The 19,830-nt window shown below is 36.9% G+C and overlaps 1 protein-coding gene and 1 non-coding gene across 12 annotated transcripts in view; both read left to right on the forward strand.

Moving 5' to 3' along the window:
• Nucleotides 1-19,830, forward strand: part of CFAP206 (cilia and flagella associated protein 206) — a 74,755-nt gene that overhangs the window by 49,759 nt on the left and 5,166 nt on the right. For 10 of the 11 annotated variants that reach the window (XM_039219446.1, XM_039219454.1, XM_039219443.1 and 7 more), the window contains 8 exons: nucleotides 1,680-1,770; nucleotides 3,184-3,372; nucleotides 4,161-4,319; nucleotides 5,555-5,763; nucleotides 9,623-9,742; nucleotides 11,419-11,617; nucleotides 13,756-13,896; nucleotides 17,436-17,629. In XM_039219446.1, coding sequence (XP_039075377.1) covers nucleotides 1,680-1,770; nucleotides 3,184-3,372; nucleotides 4,161-4,319; nucleotides 5,555-5,763; nucleotides 9,623-9,742; nucleotides 11,419-11,617; nucleotides 13,756-13,896; nucleotides 17,436-17,629 — 1,302 coding nt within the window. The remainder of the gene's footprint in view (nucleotides 1-1,679; nucleotides 1,771-3,183; nucleotides 3,373-4,160; nucleotides 4,320-5,554; nucleotides 5,764-9,622; nucleotides 9,743-11,418; nucleotides 11,618-13,755; nucleotides 13,897-17,435; nucleotides 17,630-19,830) is intronic. The other variant, XM_039219453.1, reaches the window with a different exon arrangement.
• On the forward strand, nucleotides 14,137-14,240 carry LOC120221844. Its single transcript, XR_005525908.1, has one exon. It is a non-coding gene; the product is annotated as a U6 spliceosomal RNA (small nuclear RNA).

A 19,830-nucleotide genomic window follows, 5' to 3' on the forward strand; every position in this document is an offset into this window, starting at 1 on the left:
TGGGCTCAAACAGTTGGCAGAGAAAATTTTCATCACCGCCATCTTCTCATAGCCAACAGTTCACATAATGGAGTCCAGGTCTATATGCAGCTGCCAGAAAGATTGGGAAGAGCTTTGGAAGCCTGGAGCTGGGGAATATGTTGTTGGGATGACTCTTCTGCAGTAGAGATGCATGATTGTGCAGGGCAGCCTAGAGCTAGGTCTTTCTGTGATGATTGTATGTATTGAATGTATGTATTTTGAGAGACAGAGGTCACAGGTGGAGGAAGGGGCAGAGAGGGAGATTGAGAATCCCAAGCAGGCTCAGCGCTGTCAGTGCAGAGTCTGACTGAGGGCTTGAGCTCATGAACTGTGAGCTCATGACCTAAGCCAGGATCAAGAGTCAGTTGCTTAACTGACGGAGCAGCCCAGGAGACCCTCTGTGCTGATTTTAAATGTGGCATGAAACCTGTTCTTTGCAATAGGGGAAAATGGCTGGATGGTCAGTCAGAAATTTTATTGGAAAGCTCTGGAGGAAAATCAAGGAGAGGCAGAAAATAAATTTTTCTCTTGTTCAGTAGTCAAGAAGAGTTTTTCTTTTTTCCTATAACTCAGCTAAGTTGGAAAGAATCAAACTCAATTTACTTTTAATATGACAGGTACATAAATTATCACTGTACATCTTGCTTCAGAGGACAAAGATTGTTTCCTTTTTTCTCTTTGTTTTTTTTTTTTTAACGTTTTATTTATTTCTAGGAGACAGCGTGAGCAGGGGAGGGTCAGAGAGAGAGGAAGTCACAGACTCTGAAACAGGCTCCAGGCTTTGAGCTGGCAGTCAGCACAGAGCCTGACACGGGGCTCGAAACCACGAACCGCAAGATCATGACCTAAGCGAAAGTGGGACACTTAACCGACTAAGCCACCCAGGCGCCCCTGTTTCCTTTTTTCTCAATTAAACATGTGGATGAGCTACTTTTTGTATCTGTGAACTCTGTGTTTAGAATAGTACTTTTCCACCTGGAGGGATCTAGGGGCACAGGCTCCGTAAAAGCACATTGTCCAGGTGTCGGTCTTGCATTCGGTCTCCGTCCTCCCAGGAAAGCAGGGTTGGTGCTTACGGAGGTGCATGGAAGGTGCCACCGCTGCTGTGCCTGCCAGCTGTAGATATAAAGCCTAAGGGGTGAGACAGGAAAGAGAGAAAAAATTCAGGTTGATCTAAAGGGGCAAAGCAGGGAAGTGGAATGGGCCATCTATGTGGGCAGGAAAATGAGAGAAAGCAGACCAGGGAAGAAATGTTGAAATAAAAACCAGAGCCAGAGAGACTTTGTGAGCAGAACAGCCTTTTATAAAATAAAAGTCACCCCCAAACTCAACAAAGAAGGAGTGTTGTTTAAGAGGCTCAAATAAATAGCAATGAGGGGCTCTAGATGACCTCTAGACAGGAGCCTAAGCTTCGTGGAGCATTTGCCAGCATCCAGACTGCATAGACTAACCAAAGCATCAAGTTTCTCACCTTTGACTAGACTCCTAGCCACCTGGATATGGTGATATTGTTGATCTCAGGAAATTAACTTCTTACTTAGTAAATGGTGGTGGTGGGGTAAACTATGAAGTATGAAGTCCTCAAGAGCAATAACTGTAGGAAATACTTGAATTTCAGAAAATATAACTAGAAACATCTGTGGGATATTCTTTACTAGCTTTGTGTGTCTCGGCTGTTGGATAGTAAAAACCCATCCCTGGACACCATTAAGATGCAAGTCTACTTTGATATGAATTATACAAGTCGAGGTAACATATCCACCTATCTTGATACCCTTTTTAAAGGATTCATATTGTATTGCAAGTAATAGGGCTTCATCTGGCTGACAATGATTAATTTTTTAATCTATCTTTTGAAAAGTTTTCCAACTTTGAAGAATATAATGAGGGTGGAAATGCTCAATGAGAAAAACATTAATGACCTTTGTGAGTATTAAAAGTAAAGTCTAATTATTATGCCTATGATAGTTATGCTTCCAAGTCCATTGTGTTTTAACCATTTTATCACCAACACTGTAATTAGAAATTAAAACAACCAGCCCATTGAAGTTAAAAGTTTCTAATTTGCTGATTTTTTTGTTTTTGCTTTATATTATTATCTTCCAATGCTTACTTAAATTAGGTAACTACCCCAACATGAAATGAATGCTGGGAAATTTAAGTTTATTTATTATTATTATTTCCTTATGTAAATAGTTTAATACGTACATCGAAGACACACTGGAAACGAGAAAAAGGAAAATACATTCCTCTCTAGACTAGATTCCCTCTGCCCCACTGCAATACCATTATTATTAACCATTTGGTGATGTGTATTGAACTTGCAGTTATGCTACATATATAAGTTATATATCTTGCCTTTTTGCTTCATAATAATGAAATGTTAAAGTGATAAGTGATCATGGAATTTATGAAATTGTAATTTAGATATTTAAATTGCATAAAGTTCTCAAGCTGTTTTTGTGGTAAGAGTATAGGTATGTGGTTGGTATGTTAATTATTGCCCTCGTAATAGTAAAATGGGATGTCTTACTGAGTTAGTTGTAGGAATTGTCCTGTGTGAATTGTGGCTTCTGCCACAATTAGGCCTAGACCTCATCATATCACAGGAAGAGGGGAGAGGGCTGTAGTTCTCGATGCAATATCAGATTATCGGTAATGCTATTCAAAGGAAATTTATCTAGACCTAAAATAATCAAACAGGAACATTTACACTACATATATGTATATTTATACTATGTGTGCTTGCATATAGTATACTACCTGGGCTTATGTGTGGTGTAAATATATATATAGTATGCATATTTCTACTATGTGTGGTTTATATCTATATCATAAATTGTCTTTTATACTTTTTCTGCTTAATTAGGTTTTAGCCCCCTTGGCTTTTACTGTTGGACTGTCTGTTGAAAGTCTTATGTAGTTTGACAAAGCGTGCTATTTAAAGAACTGTAATAAATCTTTCCTATTAGATTTTTGCCTTGAGGTTACTTGCTGGCCACTGTTTATTTTCTATTGTGATTATTACACCTTAAGAAAACACTTGTTTTTGTGCAATAGAATTGCCATACCCAAGCCATTTTTTTTTCACCTGGTCCTACTTTCTTATGTGATGAGAATTCTAAGTCAAATATATGGAACATTGTCCTTTGCCAATTTTAGAGGAATTCCTTGAAGAACATCACCGAATCTTGGAGTCTAGATTAGGCTCTGTTGTCAGAGAAATTACAGATAGCAGAGCATGCACTAGAGAAGAATTGGGAAGTCTCTACCGAAAGGTTGTCAGCTACGTGTTACTGCGTTCTGGGCTGGGATCCCCTACAGATATCAAGGTTGTCAGAGAGGCAACAGGTAAAAAATCTATGATTTCCATCCCATTTGTGAAAAGATATGAACATTGTATCTTGTAAAAGATGTTAAATTAAAAATATTGAAGACCGAAGTTCCCTTTTGATCTGGAAAAAAAAAAAAAATCAGTGCAAATAAGAGGTTAAAACTTAGCCAGACTCCTTTTACAGTGTGTATGAACGCTAAAACCCAAATAGCATCTCTGGAAAGTGCATATTGTTAATCCTTAGAGCTGCACATGTCCAGGGACCCATCACTCCTCACGAAAGAAACACTGGCAGTGTGATTAACAGTGCCAGGCTGATTCGGTAATGGGGACTGTTGGGAAGGGAGATTTCATATTGATGAAAGGCATTGCATCTGTCACCTAAAATGGTTGATGGAAAAGGACACTATTTTATCCTCAGGAAGTATTTCCCTTCTTTGATAATTTAAGGTAAGGAAGAAGCAAGATTTCTAGCCTATTCATGGCTTTCTTCCACAATTATTTTAAAACAGTGATTCTTCTACTCAGAATCCTAATTACAAAGCTTGTTTTAATGCCCATTGTCAAAAATTGCTGATGGGTGCTCAGTTATTGAAAATAGACACAAGGCAATGGCATTATTTTCAATAGCCATTGAAATTGGCATGTGATAAATTTTGTTATATATTCTGTAAGCAGGTATCAGAAATGTAAAGAATCACATAAGTAGCTTTGTAAGGACAGGCCTCTTTCTGCTGAACGCTCTGGTTTGGGATCTGATCTCTTTATTCTACCATTTTGTTGTTGTTTTTGTGGTTTGTTTTAGCTGCTCTACAGAGTATTTTCCCTCAAGCTGAGCTTGGGACCTTTCTAACACTTTCTAAGAAGGACAAAGAACGCCAGCTGAAAGAACTCACCATGATTGTTACTGGGATTCGTTTATTTAACCGAGACTGTGCAAAGGGAGGCGAAGGCATTGATGACTGTAGGTATATCATTTGGTTAAGTCTACAATTTATGCAAGTTTAAAATCTAACTTGCACAGTGAAGAAAATAACGTACAGTACTCCACCGGCATTCTTAGATTTAAGGTGTACAGTTCTGACTCTACCTTAGGCACAACTAGTGTTCATAATGGATTGTGATATTTAGTTTTGCCGGGGCAAGACTTGCAGTATTGTGTATCATGAAGCTAGTGTGGGAGAGTGAATCAGTAGAAGGAAAGAGGGGCCTGCCTGGAGGCCAGCCTCCCTAATTCACTGGGCTCTGTATTCTTTATTCCAAGTCAAATAACCAAATAAAAAAAAAAAATCACCCTGAAAACAGTGGCTGATGCAGTTAATGGAATGCAAAGGTATAAGAAGAGATATCTGCAAATCTGTAAATCCAGGAGCATTTACTGTGCTGTTATATATTTAATGCATTCACCATGTATAAGGTTTCAAAGCGCTCATGAAATATTTGATCAGGGCCTCAATAGAAGAAACTTCCTTATGAGTTTGATATATATGTAGACTCACTGAAAAGGTATTAGTGTCTTTTACCAGATCACCTATCTAGTACAATAGGGTCAGTTCTTCTATTTTAAAAACTGTTCTAGAAAGTCAAGTTCCCACTCTTTATAAAGTTCCTTATCTGGCTAGACTGTTCTGTTTTTTTTTTCAGTATCCTGATGAGTTTTTTTTTTTTTAATGTTTATTTATTTTTGAGAGAGAGAGAGACAGAATGCCAGCAGGGGAGAGGCAGAGAGATAGGGAGACCTAGAATCCTCCAGGCTCCGAGTGGTCAGCACAGATCCTGACACGGAGCTCCAACCCATAAGTTGAAGTCTTATGCTTAACTGACTGAGCTATCCAGGCACCCCAGGATCCTAATGAGTTTCTTAAGTCACACACTTTTCATTTTTACAAAATAATGCCTTTTCTAGAGGTACCTGATCAGTAGCACATAATACCGAAGCCTATATATTCTTTAGATTCCTCTATATTTTAGTGGCAAAAACTGACCTGCTGTACAATGTCTTTTGTTTGGATAGGTTCCCCCCTGCCCAGTTCTTTGTTTCATGATGTGGGAAGAAATGTATGAAATATATACCTTCTAATTATTAATTTGGTTGAGGAAATAAACTAAACTCAAATGACTGCTCAAAATATGACCACTTGGTAGGCTCCTTCTTCTTTGTAGATTCTTTCATGTCTCTCAATATACTTTTAAAAACAGTGCCAGCTATTCTACAGGAAGCGATCCCGGCCACCACTCAGCACATTGATTCCCAACTTCAAACTGCCCAGGACCAGGCATACCGCTACACAGCCATCCTCGAGAAAGTAGCAAAGAACCCACTCATGAGTATGGAGCTTCAGCCATTTATGTTAAAAGAAGCACTGTATAATGTGCGGCAATATGAGATCTTCCTTCAGATCATTTTGGTGAGTAAATGTCATAAAAGATCTGGCCTTTTCTGTACATAATGCAGCTATTTTATATATTATGAGGCTAAACAAAAGGTAGAATCAGGTCATTGATAAAGGACAGTCTTAGCAACTGCTCCATTCATATTGCATATGTAGGGCTGAGAACTAAAATAGAAATGAGAAGTTGGATTTTTATTTTAATGAAAAATATTGGTAGGAATTAATTTCCATAGTTGTTGATTGTCTTTGGTGCTCAGTGGAATGATTGTTGGGTGCTGTAGTTAAGCAATGGTGTGTGTGTGTGTGTGTGTGTGTGTGTGTGTGTGTGTGTTAGTTAGTAATATTGCATTGTTTTCATGCAAAGCAAGTATCTGATGTATTTTTTGGCAGATATTTGGCCAAATAATTTTTGTGTAATTGTTATTGCAAAAGTCGATTGAAAAGATTTTTATTGCTAATATTTTTATTTTTTAAGTTTTTTTTAATGTTTATTTTTGAGAGAGTGGGGGAGGGACAGAGAGAGACAGACAGACAGAGGATCTAAAGTGGGCTCCGTGCTGACAGCACAGAGCCTGATGTGGGGCCCGAACTCACAAACTGTGAGATTATGACCTGAGTTGAAGTCGGAGGCCCAACTGACTGAGCTACGCAGGTGCCTCTGTTTCTAATATTTTTAGATCTATTAAACAAGCCAGACAGTATCCCCACATAGTTGGAAAATATAGTTCAGTGGCGATTTTAGACTTTTTTTTTTAAAAAAAGTGGCAGAGCACTTTTCTTTCAGATAAAATTTTACTCAGAATCCTAAAAGTGTAGAACAGGTATCTAGGTGAAAGGATTGAGGGACCTTTTCACCCAGTAACATCCCCATCTCACCCCAGGGTTCTAGGGGACACAGTTTGTTAACTGCATCTTGACAGTGCGCTATGCTCCTACCAGTCAATGTTTGTTTGTTTTTGTTTTTAGCTTTATGGAGATATAATTAACGACACTGTAAGATATTCAAAATGTACAATGTGACAATTGGATATATGTATACGTTATGAACCATTTCTCCCATTGAGTTAACACATTCATCCCACTGGTCACTGTTTACCTTTATACAATGTCTACTTTCCAGAAACTGTGAGACTCAGGGTTAGTGAACTGTCTTTTGTATGAGTGAATACCAATGGCTTGAAGGACAGAACAGGATGTGTTTTGAACTCATATCTTGGTGACTTGATGCTACTTCTGGATGCACTTGATCTGTCTTCTTTCCTTATCTTCACTGTAGAGAATAGAAAGATAAACATTCAGATGACATGACTTCATTGCAAGAAACTAGGAGGTGGTCCTTAAAACTGACCTACTATCTAATTGCCTTCAGAAACTGTAAATCAGCTATTCTAAACCAAATCATTTTTTTTAAATGTTTATTTATTTTTGAGAGCAAGAGAAGGAGAGAGAGAAGAAGGGGCAGAGAAAGAGGCAGATAGAGGATTCGAAGCAGGCTTCAACAGCAGAGAGCATGATGAGGGGCTTGAACTCATGAACCACGAGACCATGACCTGAGCTGAAGTTGAATGCTCAACTGACTGAGCCACCCAGGTGCCCCTAAATCAAATCATGATTAAGATTTGATTAATATCCTTAAGAATGGATATTCCTCTAACATTGACTAGTGGCTATCAGCCTTATCTAACTAGTCAGATACTGAGAGGATTTTATAATCAGTTTATCTTGAAGTGCATGCAGATCTACAGGAGTAAGAATCTCACATTTACTTGGTCATCTGTGTTTGGAAGGGATACCATAAGAAAGAACTTCCGTTAAACTGTCACACTTAATGTAGGGATGTTGTAGAGAATGTCATCCATTATGTAGCATCTTCTCGGAGCTTTCAATTGTGGATCGTATTCAGCTAATTTCCAGACTGAAAGTCTCATTGTTGTTTTCATCCTCAGAGCTAGAGGGATAGTGAATAGAGTATATAAGCAATGAGTGTGGCCTCTGCAACCAGAGTGCTTGTGATCTAATCCTGACTTTGCCACTTTACTCAATCTGTGTCTTGGAGGAAATTGCTTAACTTCTCTATGTCTTGGTTTCCACATCTCTAAAATGAAGTTAGTGATAGTCTTCAGTATACAAGTAAGGTAGAACAGTGCCTGGCTCATAGTTATTAGCTCAATAAATTGCTGCTGCTTCTGAAAATGTTTATTATTTTAAAAAATATTTTAATGTTTATTTTTGAGAGAGAGAGAGAGCGAGAGAGAGAGAGAGAGCAGGGGAGGGTCAGAGAGAGAGGGAGACATAGAATCTGAAGCAGCTCCAGGCTTTGAACTGTCAGCAGAGTCAGATGTGGGGCTCGAACTCATGAACCATGAGATTGTGGCCTGAGCTGAATTCAGACACTCAACCAACTGAGCCACCCAGGTGCCCCAGATAATGTTTATTATTGCCACCATCATCCTGTTAGGACTTTAGCAAAATGGCTCTGATTTTATTTCTGGAGGGGTATGAACTGAAGAGTTCTTATTTTTCTAGACAGTATCACATGTCTAAGCCCTTTGCTGCTTATTCTATTGAGAAAGTTAACTTTCTGATCTCCCCACTCTTTGTGACTGTTTTCTATTTATATCCAAGTTAGTTAGCATATAGTGCAACAGTGATATCAAGAGTAGATTCCTTAATGTCTCTTACCCATTTAGCCCGTCCCCCCTCCTACAACCCCTCCAGTAACCCTCTGTTTGTTCTCTTATATTTAAGAATCTCTTATGTTTTTGTCGCCCTCCCTGTTTTTGTATTATTTTTGCTTCCCAGCTCTTATGTTCATCTGTTTTGCATCTTAAAGTCCTCATATGAGTGAAGTCATATGATATTTGTCTTTCTCTGACTGACTAATTTCGCTTAGCATAATACCCTCTAGTTCCATCCACGTAGTTGCAAATGGCAAGATTTCATTCTTTTTGATTGCAGAGTAATACTCCAGTGAATACATATATATACATCTTTTCAGTCAGTTGGGTCTCCGACTTCAACTCAGGTCATGATCTCACAGTCTGTGAGTTCGGGCCCCACATCAGGCTCTGTGCTGTCAGCACGGAGCCCACTTTAGATCCTCTGTCTGTCTGTCTCTTCCCACCCCTCCCCCACTCTCTTAAAAATAAACATTAAAAAAAACTTAAAAAATAAAAATGTTAGCAATAAAAATCTTTTCAATCGACTTTTGCAATAACAATTACACAAAAATTATTTGGCCAAATATCTGTCGAAAAATACACCAGATACTTGCTTTGCATGAAAACAATGCAGTATTACTAACACACACACACACCATTGCTTAACTACAGCACCCAACAATCATTCCATTGAGCACCAAAGACAATCAACGACTATGGAAATCACCTTATTTTCAGATTACTATTGTCATAGCAGAAATACATTGTTTTTCTTTCAGTGATGTGATTTTTAAGATGTTCTGCATTCTTGGATGTCATTTTTAAAAATATTGGTATCAAAATAGTTTTCAGAGGACCACCTCATTAATTTTATCATTGAGGAGTGGGAAAATAACAGCTGAACAAAGTGTGTCATAGAATCCATTTCTCAGGAACGCAATTGTGCTGCATATAAAAGAATACCTTGAGGAAAAGAATACCTTTGGGAAAAATTATAGCTATTGTATTTCAAAAGATTCATCCATCCAACAAACATTTCTGGAGCACCATCTGCACACCAGTACTGTTCTTGGTTTAGAGATATCACAGAGAATAGAATTTCTGCTCCCTTTGTGCTTACCTTCAGGGGATGTAAGGAGAAGGTAGAGCTTGAAACACTTGAATTTTGTAGTGAAATTTAAAAAATATTAATGCAAATCACATTGTCTTCACAGTCAGATATAATTACCTGTGCTCAAGAAGTAGAAATGATGATAAAGCAGTTAGGAGCCCACCTGGAACAATTAAAAATGACTATAAAATCAAAGACTGCTGTCCCAACATCACAAGTCTTTGTAAGTATTTGCCATCAACTTTGACCTTGCTTAAGAGTGAACATACTTTATCAAAAAGAATGAAATCTTGCCATTTGCAACTACATAGATGGAACATTATGCTAAGCAAAATTAGTCAGAGAAAGAAAAATATCATATGACTTCACTCATATGAAGAATTTAAAATATAAAACAGATGAACATAAGGGAAGGGAAGCAAAAATAATATAAAAATAAGGAGGGGGACAAAACATAAGAGACTCTTAAATATGGAGAACAAACAGAGGGTTGCTGGAGTGGTTGTGGGAGGGGGGACAGGCTAAATGGGTAAGGGGCATTAAGGAATCTACTCCTGAAATCATTGTTGCACTATATGCTAACTAACTTGGATGTAAATTAAAAAATTAATTAATTAGTTTAAAAAAGAGTGAATATACCTTTGAATCCTATACAGTCAAATCATAAGTTGCCATCATTATATTGAATCACTAAAAATATAATATTTGCTTTTGTACAAGGTGATCCTATTCTTTATGGTTATTTTGTAGTAATCGTATAAGTTGGATGAGGGACTCCCCTCCACAGGCAGTTGCTACTGAAGGAAATGCAGGTGTATATTATGATAGGCGTAACACCAGCATAGGCTGTGTGAGTCCATAATGCAGTGTCGAAAACATGTTCGCAGGAGCTGGTTAGAAATTGCCTTCAGCAAAGGGGTGATACGACTTGTGTCCTTTATGAAGAGACAGAGCTAATCACGGTGTTTATCAAGTCTGCACTTACACTGCCTTTCTGATTATCTGCACCATCTTAGGGGCAAATCTGGTAGCCCTAAAGAGGTGTAGGATGTACATGCAGTATTTTACAAAGCATTGAGGTTCTGACAAGTTTGTGTAGCCATTCCCAATATTAGGTTTCACAAAAAAAGAAAAGGCTAAGCTGTTTTACTTATTAGTAAGGCCTGATTGATTTTTTATATGTTTGCTCTATAAGTCAGTGACCTTTAGTATGAATAAAAAATATTTTCTCTCGAGGCACCTGGGTGGCTCAGTAGGTTAAGCATCCGACTCTTGATTTCTGCTCAGGTCATGATCTCATGGTTTGTGGGTTTGAGCCCTATGTCGAGCTCTGTGCTGATAATGTGTAGCCTGCTTGGGATTTTCTCTTTGCCCCTCCCCGATCCCCTCTCTCTCTCTCTCTCCCCCCCCCCCCCATTGAGCCTCTCTCAAAAGTAAATAAAATAAACATTAAAAAAATATTTTATCTCACTGACCTAAAATCTTTAACTTGCAGCTCACAAGATATGCCCCAAGATATATCTCTAGGCTTTCAGGTTCTTTTAATCATGACTGAGTCAGATAAATCTAATAGTAATGAGTCATATTTAGCTTTTTTACAAAAAGAAGATATTTCCTCTTGGTTTTTTGAGGTCAAGCATCCATAAATCTTTCTTAGGTGATCAGATGTGTTTGGGTTTTTTGGGTAAACTAACTTTATGACAATTATACCAAAATAAACACAAGTTTGTTTCTCATGAGTCCAGTTGCTATGTAGATTTCGTTGTTTAACTTCATGAGACTGACTTATCTTTAAGAAGAATTTCTTTACAAACACAAATTTGTATTTGTTTTTAAAAGCACAGTGATTTGTAATTTTATTAAACAGTTACATTTTGAACATTCTTTTCTCTTCTTCAGCCTACCTTCATTGCACTTTCCAATCTGTGGACTAGCTTCCAGGATGAAACTGTTTTGGTTAGTGTCCTCAGTAATTTAACAACTCACCTTGAGCCATTCTTGGGTACTCATGAACTCCTCTTTCCTGAGAAAGTAATGCAGAATCTTCTTGATGGGCTGATGGTGAAGACCGATGTGTGTAGGATGAAGGAACACATGGGTAATAGAAACCATCCTTGACTTCCTCTATCTCTTAAAATTGCCTCTAGAATAAAGGCACTCTTTTGTTTTAAAATTTTTATGCTTGGAGTGCCTGGCTGACTCAGTCGGTGGGAATTCAACTCTTCATCTTGGGGTCATAAGTTAGACCCTGTGTTGCTTTTAAAAAAAGTTTGCTTAAAAAAAAAGTAAAATTTTTGTACTCTCTCCTTTTGATAAGATTTTGAAAATCTTTCTTGATTAAAAGAGTACTAATATTCATTATGGAAAGTGCAGGAAACAGAAAATATATAAGCTAAGTATCTTACTATTCAGTAATAAGAATTATTTTTTAAAATTTTAATGTTTATTTATTTATTCTGAGATAGAGAGCAAGTGGGGAGGGGCAGAGAGAGGGGGGAGAGAGAATCCCAAGCAGGTTTCACGCTGTCAGTGCAGAGCCCAGTGCAGGGATCAGTCTCACAGACCATGAGATCATGATCTGAGGTGAAATCAAGAGTTGGCCGCTTTACCTACTGAACCACCCAGGTGCCCCCAATAGTAAGCATTCTTAATGTTATTGTCAGTGTTTTGGTTAACAATGATTTTCCTTGCTTGTTTCTATTGTAGTCTTAGTGATTTTATTATTGATTTATAGTAGAAAAAGATATTAATGCTTGCCATATTTGGAGCTCTATTTCTTTAGAATTCTATTTGCCATTCATCTACCGCAGATTCAGGCTGAAGTTTATAAATAATGAATTTTATCCCTGTAAAATTGAGCTTATTTTAGGCCCTTTAAGAGGTGCACTGAGTCTTATAGGAAGGATATCTTTATCAACAAATTGCTTTTTAATTTTTTGGTATCTTTTGTCTTTATTAAAGACAATGTAAAGTTCATGAGAAATCCCAAAATAGAGTGGGAATTGTTGCCTAAAAGAAAGTTTTTCCAGAAAATGAAATTGGATAATTTACTCTCTAAATTTCTTTTACAAATTCAAATTTTGTAAAAGTGGAAAATGAAAATGAAGTTGTAATTTCCATTCTTCAACTACTGGACAATAAAAAAAAACCCTGAAAACTAAATTAGAGAGGCTCCAAAGCATCTTTCCAGTTAAAGTTTTTCCTACTTACTTTATTAAAGCAGAATATTTACACAAATATTAAGTGAAATTAAAAAGTTAAAGTCATTTTGGCTCAGTCAGTTAAGTGTCCAACTACGGTTCAGGTCATGATCTTGTGGTTCATGGGTTCGAGCCCTGTGTTGGGCTCTGTGCTGACAGCTCAGAGCCTGGAGCCTGCTTCAGATTCTGTGTCTCCCACTTTTTCTTCCCCTCCCTGGCTCATGCTCTGTCTTTCTCTGTCTCTCAAAAGTAAATAAATGTTAAAAAAAAAAAAAAAAAGTTAAAGTCACTTCAACAGTAGATGTTAAACCCATATTGGCAAGACAGTTTACTTCTTGGAGTTAAACGTGTCATTTTCCACCATATGTCACAACTTTTTATTCACCAGAACACTATCATGTTACTGCTCCAGTGAATTGGGAGACCGAATGTTCTTCTAAAAGAATTTAATTAACATTTGCCACATCTCGTCTCTGTGTTGAGGCTTTCAGGCATAGCACGAAAAAAGAAGGAAGGTGTATTTTCCCCAAAGTATGCATTTACTTTTAGTTGTAATCACAAGGGCATTTACGGTATTGCTGTTTTGAGGTAGAGCCAGACCCAGAATTGTAGTAGGATTGCAAAAGCTAAGAACCTTTGCGATCAATATTTTATAAATTGTGCTTGTGTAAAAAAAAAAAATGGAGATAATTTATCACATGTGAATAAGTAAGCAATCACCATTAGGAAGGATATTTTAAAGTGTAAAGAACAAAAATTGTGCACCTTGTTATCAAAATTAAATTACTAAGAGATATTTCCTTGAATCTTTCTGCCCAGAACATTCTCAGCTGTTTCAGGAAGCAATAGTCCCAGGACAGAAGCATCACACTCAAAGAATTTGCCCAGCTAGTCTATTATGAAGAGTCATGCAGCCTTGAATGAAGTTGATCTCTCTATTTTAGTCACACAGCAGCCAGTCTTTTCTGCTCATTTTCTTGGGTTGTTTACTCTTCTCTTTGATTAAAGTTTTTCTTGTCCTCCTCTCTCATTTCAGAAGATAGAGTACATCTGGTGGATTTCAGAAAACAAGAATGGCTTTTCCCAGAAACAACGGCCAATTTTGATAAATTGTTAATTCAGTATCGAGGATTTTGTGCTTATACATTTGCTACGACAGATGGTCTTCTTCTTCCAGGTATATTGTGGGAAACGATATTGCTTTGACTTCCCCATTTTTTCTTTAAATAAAGCCATCATTGTCACTTACTTACTCATTTTTTTTTACTTATCATTTTTTAAAACTTTATGGGATCTGATGATGAACTAGGAAAGGAGCCACAAAGATGATCCAGACCAAAGCCTTTATCTTTGAAGTGCTCACAGAATAATCTGGTAGACTGACATAAGCAAAAATTATACACAAATGAGAAGTGAGGTGCTTGCTTTGGCAGCACACATACTGAAATTGGAGCAATACAGAGATAAGCACAGCCCCTCTGCAAGGATGACATGCAAATTTGTGAAGCATTCCATATTTTAAAATGAAAACAAAAATGATAAGTGATGGAATATATATATAATGAAATCTGGATGCTACATTATCATAAAGAAGAAATGACTCATATGCCCAATGAGGGACTCCAGAAATTCACACGGCATTATTAAAATAGATCATCTTTCAAAGCCATTAGTTAAAAGAGCAACACTAATTTGGCTGATTATGCTTATTAAAAAATACTGTCACTTTATGGTTATATTCTGTTAACATAGATCAGAATTTCTTTATAAGTCAGGTCTGTCTAAGGAAATGGCCAATATTTTGGCCAAGTAAAATCTCTCTGTATATAATACTAGAGCTTCTCCCAAAACAAAGAGAAGGTCAGAAAATGAAGTGAAATAAATTATTATCCAAAAAGGCTGTATGAATTGGAAATAAAAAGTCAGCTAGGGCTAGAATGAAAACAATTCGACAAAATTATTTCTAATTTACCTTACACCATTAACCTCTTTCTTCCTTTTCTTCTTTCTTTGTTATTTCTTTTGTTTCGTTATATTGTGTGGTTGGATATTACTTTTTTTTATTAGAAAGAATTATTGGAACTATATACAGGCTAGAGAGTGCATATGAGGGGAGGGGCAGAGAGAGAAGGTGTGAGAGAGAATTCCAAGCAGGCTCTTGCACTATCAGGACAGAGCCCAGTGTAGGGCTCAAACTCAGAAGCCATGAGATCATGACCTGAGCCAAAACCAAGAATTGGACTCTTAACTGACTGAGCCATCCAGATGCCCCTAACTCATTTTTTATGGTATTAGATTTTTCATAATGGAAGTAACAGAAGGTTTACCATAGGGAGCCAACAGAACAAGAATAGTATTCTGAGGGCCCATGAGGATCAGTGATACTAGCTGGAGGGGGCCGGTGGTAACAATCTAAAGCCATGAAGAAATAAAAAGTGATGGAATATAGATGGTTTCTTTCTTTCCTTCTCTTTTCTTCTTTTTTCCTTTCCTTTCCCCCTCCTCCCTTCCTCCCTCCCTTCCTTCCTCTCTCCCTTCCTCTCTCCCTCCCTTCCTTCTTTCCTTCCTTCCTTCCATTCATCCATCCATCCATCCATCCATCCCAAATAAGAAGGGAAGGGAGTCATGAGAGACACAAACACAGAGAAACATGGCTGTAGGGTCACAATGGAGGTAGCATGATATAATTGGAAAAGCTATGAGCTAAGGTTCAGAAGAGCCTGGCTTCTAGTCTAGGAGGTCTGTTTGGCCCCTTCAAGCTTCTACTAACTGGGATTCTAATAGAGAGAAATAGGAAAGTAGAAGGGCTTGGGAAGGCTTTGGGTTTCAGAATTCTCTCTGAATAAGCCAGCCCTGATTATTTCGTTCACTACATTATTTCTATTTACTACATTATTTTCTGGGCAGCAGCAAACTACACTAACTCTGATGGGTTCTATAGGACTTTTCTCCTTCCATTTAGGACTGCAGACCACATGGCTTAAACCCCGAGGCTTACTAACTAGTTAGGATCTTTTTCAATGACTTCACCGGTTTTATTGTCAATCAATTTCGCTTGCTCACTACTCCAGCCCACTGGCTTTCTTGCTATTTTTAAAAAATTTTTTAAATGTTTTTTTTTTTTTTTTCTGAGAGAGAGAGAGACAGACAGACAGACAGCGTGAACAGGGGAGGGTCAGAGAGAGAGGGAGACACAGAATCTGAAGCAGGCTCCAGGCTCTGAGCTAGCTGTCAGCACAGAGCCTGACGGCAGGCTCCAACCCACGAACTGTGAGATCATGACCTGAGCTGAAGTTGGATGCTTAACTGACTGAGCCACCCAGGCTCCCCTTTTTTGCTATTTTTGAACATCTCAAGCCCATTTTCACCTCAGGGACTTTGTCTTGCTATTTATTCCCTCAACTTTGGAAAACTCTATCTGTCCCCCAGATAGCTACATACCTTGCTCCTTCATTTTATTCAGCCTTCCTAGATCACCCAATTTAAAATATCAACTACATCCTTCTTACTTTTATTATGTGTTTAAACAGCTTTATTTGTTTATTTTTGAGAGAGAGAGGGAGAGAGAGAGAGAAAGAGAGAATGAATCTTAAGTAGGCTCCACACCCAATGCAGGACTCAGTCTCATGACCCTGAGATCATGCCCTGATGCAAAATCAAGAATCAGCCGCTTAACCGACTGAGCTGCCCAGGTGCCCCTTGGCTTTATTTTTCATCTTTTTTTCTGCAGTACTCTCTGGCCTATGGTATATTTGTTGATTTGTTGAGAGCAGCAATTTTGTTTTCTTTTATTTCCTCAGTACCAGGAATAGGGCCAATAAGTTTTGTTGAACAAATGAAAAAATAAATTAGGCAGGACTGCTGTTTCAGATATAATTCCCACCAACTATGTGGATATTTAATAACCCACATTTTTGTAGTATATGTTCACAGTGGGAAATACTTTCTAACCTAGAGACTTGTATTTTGGGAGTACCTGGCTGACTCGATTGGTAGAACATGCAACTCTTGATTGTGAGGTTGTGAGTTTGAGCCCCATGTTGGGTGTAGAGATTACTTAAAAGTAAAACTCTTAAAAAAAAAAGAAACTTGTATTTTGGAAAAGATATCCCATTTTTGTAGTTTTTATAGAGTTGTTTTTAAAATAATGCTTGTAGTAGTTAGTTTAGTTAAAGGAGATTTGAAAAAAACCACCAGATGATTAACATGGCTTCTCATAAAAGATTTTCAAACACCTTATATCTGGATAGTAAAATAATTTTTACATATAACCGTATTTTAAAATTAATTTAATATAAATTTCACATAAAATAGAATTTAACAAAATGTATAATTTAAAATTGCTAATTGTAGGGGCGCCTGGGTGGCTCAGTCGGTTAAACGTCCAACTTCGGCTCAGGTCGTGATCTCACAGTTCGTGGGTTCGAGCCCCGCATTGGGCTCTGTGCTGACAGCTAGCTCAGAGCCTGGAGCCTGTTCCTGATTCTGTATCTCCCTTTCCCTCTGACTCTCCCCTGCTCACGCTGTCTCTCTCTCAGAAATAAAAAAAAAAATAAATAAATAAAATAAAATTGCTAATTGTAGCATTTTAGCAAAATGAAAACATAAGTCACACGTTAAATATGCAGTATGTAGGGGATGGTTCTATGGATATATTACAAATATAGAATCACTTAATATTTTATATATAATTCATTTCCTTTTCTTAATTTTCAGGAAATTTAGCAATTGGAATTTTGAAATATAAAGAAAAGTATTACACTTTCAGTACCAGAGATGCTGCATATTTATTTGCAGAAAGTCCTGAAAAGTATATTGATTTAATTAAGGAACAAGCCAAAAAAAATGTAGAATTAATTCAGCTACTGGAGCTTCATCAACAGTTCGAAACCCTCATTCCATATTCTCAAGTAAGCAGAATCAGTATTTTAAGAATGTATGACATTTAAAAGTATAGTTAATTAAAATGTTATGCATTGTTGTAGAGTATTCCAAAGTTCAGGCTGATTGGATCAGAAGACGGCCCTTAATGCTATTGGAAAGAGATTCACCCAGAAAAGGAAACTAATGAAATCAAGATAAGGAGTCAAATTGATAAATTAGACTGGAAAAATCTGGAAGAGAAAGACTACATTTAGATAAATAATTGTCTATAGGATTTCCTTTTCTAAAATTAAAGGAGCTTAGCAGAGATAACACAGGTGATAACTTAGAGTTGTAAGATAATGCTTTCTGATGTATTTTATTACCTGATACGGCAAGCTCTTCCTTTTGCCTTTTATTTTTTCAAAATTGTCTTAGCCATGCATGGAAGTTTTCTTAATAAATTTGCTAAGTATCTCCCAAAATCTTACTTAGATTTTAACTGGAATTGCATTAAAATAATCAAAGAATTTTTATGTTTATATATTGGGCTGTCCCATTCATAGTAAGTACCATTTAGGGTTTTTTTTAAAATAATTACTAGTTTCATTAATTATATCTTAATAAAACTCAATGGTTTTAGTTATACTTTCTCCTGTGCCCACTTCTAAAACTGCATGTGATCCCAGTGGTGACTGGTAATACTAATATTAATATATGGTTTTTCCACTCAGCATGATGACACCTCCATTCAATTAACAGTTCTCCTATGGAATGGGTTTGTTTCTAGGCTTTCAGTTGTGTTCTACTGGCTTGTGCTCTCCAAGTTTTGTAATTTTTATTCTATTTTTTTTAAGTTTATTTATTTATTTTGAGAGAGAGAGAGAGAGCAAGAGTGAGAGAGAGCGAGCACAGGCAGGGGAGGGGCAGAGAAAGAGAGAGATGGAGAGAGAAAGAATCCCAAGCAGGCTTCGTACTGCCAGTGCAGAACCCAACATGGGGCTTGAACCCATAAACTTGATATGGGAGGTATATTTTGGGAGGAGAAAACCTAACATCACTCATTCCTAAATCAAATTCCCTTTTCCACTTTTCACAATTGGTAGCACATGTGAATACTTTGTTGAAAATGGACTGAAGTCAGTCATGAGATCATGACCTGAGCCAAAACCAAGAGTTAGATACTCAACCAACTGAGCCACGTAGGCACTCCTCTATTTTTCATTCTTTTTGTGATATCTTTTTATAAATGGAAGTTTTTCATTTCAATATGTCACTTATTAATCTTTTTTTCATGTCTCAAACTTTTGTCTTAAGAAATCTTCATGTATCTTAGATCATAAAAATAGTCTCCTATATTGTTTTATAAAAAAATATGGATTTGCTTTTCACACCTGAGTCTTTAATTGACTTGGATTTTATTTTTGTGTCTAGTGGGAGGTGAAGATCCAATTTTAATTTTTTTTCTGTTTGAGTATTGAGTTGTCCCATACAATTTGTTCAATATCCTTTCCTTTCCCCATATCTACAGTGTCTTAAATGCACAGACTTAATTTTTAGTTTCTATATTCTATTCAATTGTTCAATTTTTTAAAAATCCCTGTATCTATATCTTACTATAGATTTATAGTAAGTTTTGATACCTGGTAGAGTAAGTTCTCCCACTCTTTCTTCTCTAAAGGATCTTGGCTGTACTTGACTCTTTAGTTTCCATATAAATTTGAGAATTACATTGTCAGGTTCCATAAAAAACCTTGAAGGAATTATGAATTTGTTTGTCAATAGACAAGAATTATTTGGCCTTGCCACCACTTATTTATAATTTACAGAGTTGCAAGATACCTCAAAGACAGTGAAAGGCTAGAATCAGATAATCAGAAATGTATGCTATATGTAGATAATGCATAGTTTTCCATTAAACAATTTCCCCCTATATTTTGGGTCTTGCTTTTTCCTTTCTTTCTGTATATGTATTTCCTAGCTCTTCTTCAGCGACCTTCAGTACCTATGAACGTGAGTTTTCTCCCTTCATATTTCAAAGCTGTAGTTCTTATAATTATTTACTTGTCATTTACTTGTACTGTGTAATATTGCTAATTATCTTGCAACATGGTTTTATCTACTCAACTATATCATAACATAGTTTTGAAGGCAAAAAATTGTATCTTATGTTAGGTGGTAGGCAATCAGTGATTATCTGTTGTTTGATTTGGAGTAAGTTAATCTTATGTGGCATATGCATATATAT

The sequence above is a fragment of the Hyaena hyaena genome, unplaced genomic scaffold (genome assembly GCF_003009895.1).
Source record: "Hyaena hyaena isolate Hyena2069 unplaced genomic scaffold, ASM300989v1 scaffold_821, whole genome shotgun sequence".
Taxonomy (NCBI): Eukaryota; Metazoa; Chordata; class Mammalia; order Carnivora; family Hyaenidae; genus Hyaena; species Hyaena hyaena.